The sequence below is a fragment of the Mandrillus leucophaeus genome, unplaced genomic scaffold (genome assembly GCF_000951045.1).
Source record: "Mandrillus leucophaeus isolate KB7577 unplaced genomic scaffold, Mleu.le_1.0 Scaffold665, whole genome shotgun sequence".
Lineage (NCBI taxonomy): Eukaryota > Metazoa > Chordata > Mammalia > Primates > Cercopithecidae > Mandrillus > Mandrillus leucophaeus.
In genome coordinates, this window is record NW_012107197.1 from 42,588 (window position 1) to 54,020 (window position 11,433).

The 11,433-nt window shown below is 41.9% G+C and overlaps 1 protein-coding gene across 1 annotated transcript in view; it reads left to right on the plus strand.

Annotated features, from left to right (window-relative positions):
• Positions 1-11,433, plus strand: part of SETX (senataxin) — a 99,367-nt gene that overhangs the window by 10,199 nt on the left and 77,735 nt on the right. The window contains exons 6-8 of the mRNA XM_012001583.1: positions 928-1,138; positions 4,619-4,728; positions 11,145-11,364. Of these exons, the coding sequence (XP_011856973.1) occupies positions 928-1,138; positions 4,619-4,728; positions 11,145-11,364 (541 nt within the window). The remainder of the gene's footprint in view (positions 1-927; positions 1,139-4,618; positions 4,729-11,144; positions 11,365-11,433) is intronic.

Below are 11,433 nucleotides of genomic sequence, written 5' to 3' on the forward strand. Positions count from 1 at the left end.
AGCCAGGATGGTCTCGATCTCCTGACCTCGTGATCCGCCCGTCTCGGCCTCCCAAAGTGCTGGGATTACAGGCTTGAGCCAGCGCGCCCGGCCCTACTTTTTGTTTTTTTGTTGTTTTTTTTTTGTTTGGTTTTTTGTTTGAGAGGGAGTTGAGCTGTTGTTGCCCAGGCTGGAGTGCAATGGCGTGATCTCTGCTCACTGCAACCTCTGCCTCCTGGGTTCAAGCGATTCTCCTGCTTCAGCCACCCGAGTATGGGATTACAGGCATGCACCACCACGTCTGGCTATTTTTGTATTTTTAGTAGAGACGAGGTTCCTCCGTGTTGGTCAGGGTGGTCCCGAACTCCTGACCTCAGGTGATCTGCCCACCTCAGCCTCTCAAAGTGCTGGGATTACAGGTGTGAGCCACCGCACCTGGGCTGTTTTCTTTTTCTCTTAGAGACAGGGTGTCCCTCTGTCATCCAGGCTGGAGTACAGTGGCACAATCATAGCTCACTGTAGCTTCAGATTCTTGGGCTCAAGTGATCCTTCTGCCTTAGCCTCCAGAGTAGCTGGGACTGTAGGCATGCACCACACCTAGGTAATTTTTCTATAATTTTTTGTTGTTGTTGTTAGTGACAGGGTCTTTCTTTGCTACCCAGACTGGTCTCGAACTCCTGGCCTAAAACAGTCCTCCTACTGCAGCCTTCCAAAATGCTGGGATTACAGGTGTGAGCCACTGTGCCTGGCCAGCATCTCATACTGTGTATACTCATTTTTCATAAAAGTGGCCACATTTAAATAGTTTTCTTTCAATCTAAAATACAATCTCTAATACTTTACATTTCAGAATTTTTGTACTTAGGAAAAGGCTTTCTGGGTGATCACATTCAGTGTATTTTGTTGATGATAAGACATAACGCACACTGCCCATTTATTTTCCTTCAGGTTTTATGGGAATTGGAAACCTTACGTCTGATAAATCACTTTGAAAAATCCATGAAGGCAGAAATTGGAGATGATGATGAGTTATATATAGTAGACAACAATGGAGAGATGCCACTGTTTGACATCACTGGACAAGACTTTGAAAATAAGCTTCGAGTTCCTCTTCTTGAAATACTGAAATATCCTTATTTGCTTCTACATGAACGTGTTAGTGAGTATCTTGATGGTTCCTCAAGTTATTTCAGTTTTATTATTTTAGTATCATAAGAATTTAGGCTTATTGCAAATTTGTTTGCTAAACTTAGGATAAATAATTAGGACTTCATTTTTTTCCAACATTTTTGATTTTTTGAGTTCAAACACAGAATATCTGTTTTTAGGGGCACAGTCAGAAGGCAACTGAAGTCTTTTTTTTTTTTTTTTTTTTAGAGACAGGGTGTTGGTCTGTCTCCTAGGCTGAAGTGCAGTGGCGCAGTCATGGCACCCTGCAGCCTCTACCCCCTGGGCTCAAGTAATATTCCTGCCTGAGCCTTGTGGGTAGCTGGGAGTACAGGTGTGTGCCATTGCGTCCAGCTAATTTTATGTTGTATCTATTGTAGAGATGAAGTTTGACTGTGTTGCCCAGGCTGGTGTTGAACTCCTGGGCTCAAGCAGTCCTCCCACCTCAGCTTCGCAAATTGCTGGGATTATAAGGCTAAGCCACTATGCCTGGCTCCCAACATTTTGTTGTGAAATTTTTTTAACATAGAAAAGTAAATTATAGAGTGAACAGCATATACCCATCACATAGATTATACGGTTGTGAACATTTTGCTATATTTGCTTTATTACGTATCTGTTCATCTATTTGTTTAATTATTAATAATTTTCATTCTTGCCGGGCATGGTGGCTCACACCTGTAATCCCAACACTTTGGGAGGCTGAGGCGGGCGGATCACCTGAGGTCAGGAGTTTGAGACCAGCCTTGCTAACATAGCTAAACCCCATCTCTACTAAAAATAGAAAAATTAGCCAGGTGTGGTGGCAGGCACCTGTAATCCCAGCTACTCAGGAGGCTGAGGCAGGAGAATCACTTGAACCTGGAAGGCGGAGGTTGCAGTGAAGCAAGATTGTGCCACTGCACTCCAGCCTGGGTGACAGAGGGAGACTCTGTCTTAAAAAATAGTAATAATAATAATAATAGTTTTCATTCTTGTAATTTATCTGTGGCGGGGTTCTCAGCCTTGCACTGGTGACATTTTGGGTAATCCTTTGCTGTGGGGCTCTGCCATCCATTGTGGGATGGGTAGCAGTATCCCTGGCCTCTGTCTGCTACATGCCGGTAGCACTCCCTGTCTCCTTTGTGACAACCAAAAATATCTCCAGACGTTGCTGAATATCCCTTTTTTGGCGGGGTAAGGTATAAAATTACCCCTGGTTGGGAAATGCTATTCTGTAGTAATTTTCGTTAACCACCATGGCATGGCTTATTATAGCTGTCTAGATTTTGGTTGTTGATATTTGTAGTTCATAATATGAATCTCTTGAAAGTAAAGACATTTCCCTAACCTATCAAATCTAACAATACCTTTTTTTTTTTTTTTTTTAAAGAGTCTCACTGTCACCCAGGCTGGAGTGCAATGGCACGATCTTGGCTCATGACACCCTCTGCCTCCTGGATTTAAGCGATTCTCCTGCCTCAGCCTCCTGAGTAGCTGGGATTACAGGCGCCTGCCACTACACCTGGCTAATTTTTTGTATTTTTAGTAGAGACAGGGTTTCGCCATGTTGGCCAGGCTAGTTTCAATCTCCTGACCTCAAGCGATCTGCCCACCTCGGCCTCCTAAAGTGCTGAGATTATAGGTGTGAGCCAGCAGGCCTGGCCCAAAATAACAATACTAAAATCTAGTTCATTTTCATATTTTCCCAATAGTTGCAAAATGTGTTTTTGGCTGATTTGCTTAAATTAGAATCTAGTCAGGGACCACACAGTGCATTTGGTACATAGTTCTTTTAATTCAAAACAGTCCTTCTCGGCCTCGGCAGCATAGCAATACCCTCCCTCCCCATCTCTACAAAAAAAGAAATTTAGCTGGATGTGATGGCACGTGCCTGTATTCCTAGGTACTCAGGAGGCTAAGGTGGGAGGATCATTTGTGCCCAAGAGGTTGAGCCTGTGGTGAGCCATGAGCACACCACTGTACTTCATTCTGGGCAACAGCGCAAGACCCTGTCTCTAAACCCAAAAACAATCTTTGTTGACCCTTGAACTGTGCAGATCCTGTCATACATGGATCTTTTTTCAGCCAAAGTGGAATCAAAACTACAGTATTTGTGGGTTACAAAACCTGCTTCTCTGGAGGGTCGACTTCAGGTATTTGCTGGTTTCTCAGGGCCAACTGCAGGACTCAGCTGTGTGTGGATTTTGGTACCCTGGAACCAAACTCCTGCACATGCCAACTGTGTACAGAAACCAACTTGTGCCCTCATCTTTTTTTTGGCCATGAGTGTGACTTGTTGGGGGAGGCCATATATTTGCCCTGTAGAATAACACACTTTATGGATTTTTCTGATTTCTTTCCTGTACTGTTACTTATCTTGTTTATTTACTGTATTTTCAGTAAACTGAAAAGTAGATCTAAAAGTGCGAGTCAGTTTTGTCTAAACCAATAAATTCGAAGTAACTAGATTTGAAAATTCTAAGATTTTTTTCAAGTATTAAAGAATATCCATAGAAGTATATGTTTGGCTTTTTTGTTTTTTTGCAAATCAAACACATTTGTGTAGCCAGCATCCAGATCAAAAATCAAAACATTATCAACATCCCAGGAGCGCCCTTCATGCTTTTCTAATCAGTGTGCCTCCCATCCCCAAAGCCAGCCAGTGCTCCTAGTGAAAAAACTATATTATTGGAAATAAGAAATGATAATTTATTTTGAAATTTTACAGTTAAAGTTGATTCATCTGAAAGGGTAAATGGATTGTTCAGTAAATGAGAATGGGACAGCTAGTCGCTTAGGGGTAAAGCTGACTTTGTTCCTTATTTTTGTATCAGATAAAGTCTAGGTGGATCAAAACATAAAATACAAATGGAATTGGACTTACAACCGTATGGTTACAGGTCCTTTGTACATTCCCTATGGAGAGAATTATCCTAAGTGTAAATAAAGAGATACAATCTTTTTTTTTTTTTTTTGGAGACAGTTTTGCTCTTGTTGCTTAGGCTGGAGTGCAATGGCACGATGTTGGCTCTCCGCAGCCTCCACCTCCTGGGTTCAAGCGATTCTCCCGCCTCAGCCTCCTGAGTAGCTGGGATTACAGGCATGCGCCACCATGCCTGGCTAATTTTGTATTTTTAGTAGAGATGGGGTTTCTGCATGTTGGTCAGTCGAACTACTGACCTCAGGTGATCTGCCCACCTTGGCCTCCCAAAGTGCTGGGATTACAGGCGTGAGCCACCACACCCGGCAAAAAAGGGATCTATTCTAATAAGATCAGAATAATTTCCAAGAACACGCTATGACCAACTGATTTAGCCTGTCAGATAGGTAAATATTGTTCCTGCATTTACAATATAAGCATTTTTATGCCTCAATTTGGAAAAAAAAAAGCAAATTTTTATTTATTTACAGAATAACCCAAGGAACCTAATTTAGGTAATCTTGATAAGATGATAAGATTTATATATTTTACTTATTTTTTTCCTTTTAGACGAGTTATGTGTTGAAGCACTTTGTCGGATGGAACAAGCCAATTGCTCCTTTCAGGTGTTTGACAAACATCCAGGGATCTATTTGTTTTTGGTCCATCCCAATGATATGGTGAGTATGAGTGTTGGGTGATAGAAGGATATATTGTACTTTTGTACCTATAGATAGCTATAATAGAGGTTTTTGGTGCAGATTTTGTTTAAAATGTTTGCTAAAATTTTTCTTGTTCTAAAATTTACTGCAGTTAAGTAGAGGGTGTTGTGGGGTCAAAGAAGAGGGGATCTGAGAGGGTAGGGGATACTTACCGACAGGTGATGCTTGAGCTTAAAAGGCAAACGAGGCTGGGCGCGGTGGTTCACGCCTGTAATCCCAGCACTTTGGGAGGCCGAGGCGGGTGGATCACAAGGTCAGGAGATCAAGACCATCCTGGCTAACACGATGAAACCCCGTCTCTACTAAAAATACAAAAAGTTAGCCGGGCGTAGTGGCGGGCGCCTGTAGTCCCAGCTACTCAGGAGGCTGAGACAGGAGAATGGCGTGAACCGGGGAGGCAGAGCTTGCAGTGAGCCGAGATTGCGCCACTGCACTCCAGCCTGGGCGACAGAGTGAGACTCCATCTCAAAAAAAAAGACGAGTGGAAATAACTTGATGTTCTTTCACTATGTTGAATTGAACTCAAGAAGATCTCTTCTCTTGACTTCTCACCTGCTTGTCCCACTGCAAACACGTGGAGATACCGGTTAAAACATTTGAAAAGTTATTTTACTCATAGATGAGAATTAAAACGAGGGAAGGTAGGGACGGGGACTGGGAAATTCTGGTGCTAGAAGTGAAGAAGGACAAAAGCCAGAACAGTGAGCAGGAATAGAAGCAGGTAGCATTGAAACCTGACATAGCCTTATGGCTAAGGTTTGAGATCTTGTCACCTTTTGTGGTAAGACAGTCTGTACTTCAGGTCTCATGCCTAATGCCACCTAGAACTGAGTGACTACTTTAAGCCAGTAGCCAGGAAGGGCTGCTCTGCCAATGTAAAGCAAGAAAAATGATTTTTTTTAAAAAAAGCATGGTAATGGGATTGTCAGTCAAGATAATGGTGAATTTCAGTTTCCTCTGGGCCAAACACATACCAATGATATAAAAAAATGCAAACGGAGGAAATTAAAGAGGTATAATCACTTTCCTCCAAAGGAAAACTTACTTCTGTGGACCAGCAATGGAACAGAAACCTAAAGTAGTAAGTGAGTGGAAACCTGTAGGCCTGGGTGGCAGTGGGTAGCTGGGGATTCAGCTTGTGCAGGACAGCAGGAATTAGAAGTATACTCCAGGCAAGGCAAAGAACCGAAGCCAAACTCCGCACTCCAAACAAGGGGCGGATGGGGGTGCTCCTCTGCCTGTGAAAGAAGGTTGCCAAAGTATTAAAAAGGTTCACTGGCTTTTTAAAAGCTGTGTACATATGGAGGAAGCAGGTCTGGTCTTGTAACCAGGGCCTGGGCCAAGCACTTGCAGCCTTGGTGACCGAGTCTACCTAGTCCTTAGGTGACCAAAGGTTGGGAGTCCTGGGCTGCTGATAGTAGACCTAGTTCTGGAGCAGGACTCTGAAGGATGGATAGAGACCAGCCCAAATTTACATTTAGGAAGGGGAGGGATAGTGGTAGGAGGGACACAGAATTCCTCCCTGTCAGATGAGTTTGCAAACCAAATCCCTGAAACACGTGAAGAAAGCGTGTGCTCTGACAGAGAATGAAGACCAGCGCTATCGGTCCTTTCCCTAGGTTTAACTCTAGAGGAACTTGAAAGAGAAAATGGAGAACATTGAGAGAAACTCTGAGTTGACAAGGGCTGGTTTATTTAAAACAATTTTTTTTTATTACTGTTTTTTAGTTTTTGAGACAGAGTCTCGCTCTGTTGCCCAGGCTGGAAGTAGAGACAGGGTTTCACCAGGTTGGCCAGGCTAGTCTCGAACTCCTAACCTCAAATGATGCACCTACCCTGGCCTCCGAAAGTGCTGGGATTACAGGTGTGAGCCACCACGTCCAGCCGACAAGGGCTGTTTTGAAAGGTGAATGTGGGAGATGGGGAAGAGAACATCCTTAGTTTGTGAATTCCTTTTCACTCTGGGGTATTGGGTCCTATCAGGGAGTACCTGTGGGAGGTACTATGGAATTATCTCTGAGAGCATTCTCCTACAGCCCGAGAATAAAATGGGCTGTGGGAGAATAAAGTAGAAAAGGAACTGTTAAGGTTCTGCTTCCAGTTCTTCTTCACCATTGCCTTAGATGAATAAAACCTGCATTCAAATCTGTTCTCAACTAAAAGATCCGATCCAGCTGAAGGTAGGATTGAAATCAGGACAGTGGATAACCCCTGATGTTTGTGAGGCACTGAGACAAGCAGGTGAAGACCAATTAACCGCTGATGATTGCTTCAGTATCATCCCCTCTCAACCCCAGGACTTGGGGGATTATAGCCCAGTAGTGTCTTCTAATGCTGCTTCTCCCTGGGAGTGATCACTCATGTCAGTGAGTGATTACGTTTTTCTGGCTTGGATTTTATCCACTGCTCAGCTCTGAATTGATTGGGCATAAGCCAGTCTGGAGTCTGGCCTTCCACAGGCACCACCTGACAGGAGCTAGTACCCCAGAGTGAAAGGGAATTCACAAACTAAAAATAATAGACACATGAGAAACATAAAGATTTCAGTAGAAGCTGATATATTAGAACACTTGTACAGTAAACTTAAAATTATTATAGTAAACGTGCTAGAAGAAATATGGGAAGATACTAATGTGAAATGAGAACTAGAAAACGTGAGAACCAACAAACCTGCACATTGTGCACATGTACCCTAGAACTTAAAGTATAATAAAAAAAAAAAAAAAAGAAAATGTGAGAACCAAGCCAAGTTGTTGTAAGATTGAAAAATGAGATATTTAGGAGACTTCAGGAGATGGGATAAATAATATAGTGGGTACAGCCAAGAGAACTGAATTAGAAGACCAGGTTGGCAAATCCCTAAGAAGAAAAAAAGAAATAGAAAGTATAAAAAGAAAAGCTACAAGATAAATGGAGGGTAGAAGTAGTAGTGTTAACGAAGATGTAAGACGTCCCAGAAAGAGAAAATTAAAAATCAGGACAAAGAAATACTGGAGATAGGGCTGGGCACGGTGGCTCACACATGTAATCCCAGCACTTTGGGAGGCTGAGGTGGGTGAATCATCTGATGCCAGGAGTTCGAGACCAGCCTGGCCAACATGAGGAAACCCTATCTCTACTAATAATACCAAAAAAATAGCCAGGTGTGGTGGTGCATGCCTGTAGTTCCAGCTACCTGGGAGGCTGAGGCAGGAGAATCGCTTGAACCTGGGAGGCAGGGGCTGCAGTGAGCCGAGATAGTGACATTGCACTCCAGCCTGGGCAGCAAGAGCGAAACTCCATCTCACAAAAGGAAAGTTGTACTATATGGAAAGAGAAATTAGATCCCTACCTCATTATCATTCATAATGACAAAATCTGTCTAAAAAACCATAATGAGGTTCAGTTTTCAAACTCTTCGCAGGAAATAGAGGTGTATAGCGTTTAGATTGTAAGGTGAGGAAGGTTTGTTTTATTTTTTTGAGACAGGGTCTTGGCCTTGTCACCTAAGCTGGAGTACAGTGACGTGATGACAGCTTACTATAATCTCTGCCTCCCAGGCTCAAGCATTTCACCAAAATCTCCTGCCTTGGTCACCATGCCCAGCTAATTTTTTGTAGAGATGGGGTTTTGCTGTGTTGCCCAGGCTGGTTTCGAACTCTTGGGCTCAAGTGCCCTGGCATCTCCCAAAGTGTTGAGATTACATGCGTGAGTCACCATGCCTGGTCTGAGGAAGGGTTTTGTAAAAACGAAAGCATTAATTATGAAAGGAAAGTTGATGAACTTGACTATATTAAAATGAAAAGTTATTGTTTCTCAAACAACACCATTAAGAGAGTGAAAATACTAGTTAAAAACTGGGAAAAGGCCTGGGCATGGTGGCTCATGCTCGAAAGCCCAGTACTTTGGGAAACCAGGGCCGGAGGATTGCTGGACGCCAAAAATTCAAGACCAGCCTGAGCAACATAGCAGGAACCTATCTTTACAAAAAAAATTTTTTTTATTAGCTGGGCATGGCGCTGCACACCTGTAGCCCTAGCTACTCAGTAGGCTAAGGTGGGAGGATCACTTGTGCCCAGGAGGTTGAGGCTGCAGTGAGCCCTGATCATGCTGGCGCACTCCAGCCTGGGCAACAGAGTGAGACTCTTTCTCAAAAAAAATTAAAAAATCGGAAGAAGATAATCATATTATTAATAATACGAAAAAAATGGGTGAAGAGCTGAACTGAACAGTCATGTGCCAGAAGAGAAACTACTAATAGCTAATAAATATGTGAAGGAGTGTTTTATATTTAATGATCAGAGAAATAATAAGACCACAATGATACACCATTTTATATTTGTGTGATAGTCTGAGAATACAATTTTGGAGAGGTCATAGATTTGCAAAATCTCTTGTTACTGCTGGTAAGAGGTCTTGTGTTTAGCTGTCATGTCCATTTAGTCCTCTTTAATCTGGAACATTTCATTGTCTTTCATGACAATTACTTTTCTGAAGAACACAGTCATTCCTGCTCTGTCTCTTTTTAAAAAAATAAGTGAGGCTGGGCATGGTGGCTCACGCCTGTAATCCCAGCACTTTGGGAGGCCAAGGTGGGTGGATCACAAGGTCAGGAGTTCGAGATCAGCCTGGCCAGCATGGTGAAACCCCATCTCTACTAAAAATACAAAAGTTAGCCGGGCGTGGTGGTGCGCGCCTGTAATCCCAGCTACTTGGGAGGCTGAGGTAGGAGAATGACTTGACCCTGGGAGGCGGAGGTTGCAGTGAGCCGAGATTGTGCCACTACATGCCAGCCTGGGTGACAGAGCAAGACTCCATCTCAAAAAAAAAAAAAAAAAAGGTGTTCCTCACTTTGGGTTTGTCTGATGTTTCCTTATGCATAGGTTCAGGTTATACATTCCCAACTGGAGTACCATGTAAGTGATGTTACTGTCCTTCTCACCTTGTCATATGTAGAGAGAGGCACGCCATGTCCTTTGCAACTCATGGTGATGTAAATTTTGAGCTTTCTGTGAAGATGTCCCATTTCTCTACTGTATAATTTCTATCGTTTAGATACTTTAAGACCATGTAAATACTCTACATTTCACCAAAATCTCCACCTAAATTTAGCATTCATTCATGTGTCTTGGCCTGAACCAGTTTTTCTATCATGATTGCAAGATGGTAATTTCCTAACTCCAGCACTCTCCATGTTTACTAGTTACCACTTGACATTGTACAGTAATCAAGAGCTGTTTTCCCTTCTACCACTTATCAGTAAGAACTCATGGATTCCAAAACTTTTTCAGTAGTTTATAATTTGTTACTTATGTTGGCATAGAGCTCATGTGGGGGTCTGTGTTTTTCCAACTGTTTGACTACAATCTGTAGTAAAAAAGTATACGTGTGCCTATATAATGTATTTTGTAAAATAATAGTTTTACTATGAAGGATGCACTCGATATTTTTTTTTATTTAGTTTATTTTTTCTTAAGGCTGGTTGTGAGCACTAAATTTAATTCATAGCCTCCAAGAAATTTAAAATCACTTCTTTATGCTATTTTGCCATTTAGAAACGGCCTTTGATTTCTTTTGAGATACCTCATTTTGTGTTTTCTTTCCTTTTTTGAACATTCTGTTATGGAAAATGATAAACATAAAAGTAGCGAGAATGGTGTAATGAACCCCTCATAATCCATCAGTTAGCTTTATCAATACATAGTCAACATTCCACTCCCCTTTGGATTAGTTTAGAGCAAATCTTAGACATCAGAGCATTTCGTCCACAAAATATTTCAGTATGTATTTCTAAAAGGTAAGGACTTAAAAAACCCGAAAAATATTGTATATATATTTTTTGATATGGAGTCTTACTCTGTCGCCCAGGCTGGAGTGCAGTGGTATGATCTTGGCTCACTGCAACCTCTCTCTACCAGGTTCAACCAATTCTCCTGCCTCAGCCTCCCAAGTAGCTGGGACTACAGGAGTGCACCACCATGTCCAGCTAATTTTTTTGTATTTTTAGTAGAGACTGGGTTTTGCCTTGTTGGCCAGGCTGGTCTTGAACTCCTGACCTCAGGTGATCTGCATGCCTCAGCCTCCCAAAGTGCTGAAATTACAGGTGTAAACCACTGTGCTCAACCAGAAAAATACTATTATTGCATCTAAAAGAATAATTCCTTAATGTTGTGTTGCCAGGCAGTGTGTGAATGAATGGAAAGGATTGTCTCAAACTGTTTATTAGGACTTGTATGTTCAAATCAGGATCGAAGAAGGTCTACAGGTTGCATTAATTAGTATCTCACATGTCTTTTAAAATCTGCGGAGAATCCTGTTTTCTTATCCATGTTCTTACTGTATGTAGACCATTGTTTTTTGAATTAAGTAATAAACATATTATGTTCTGCATTTAGGTTCGGCGTTGGGCTATCTTGACTGCAAGAAACTTGGGGAAAGTGGACAGAGATGATTATTATGACTTACAAGAAGTTTTAATTTGCCTTTTTAAAGTCATTGAGTTGGGACTTCTAGAGAGTCCAGACATTTATACTTCTTCTGTCCTAGAGAAGGGTAAACTAATTCTTCTGCCCTCACACATGTATGATACTACCAACTACAAAAGCTATTGGTTAGGTGAGTATTGTTCCTACACTAATATACTTAGTATTTTCATATAGTTCTGCTTTTTTTTTTTTTAAATTT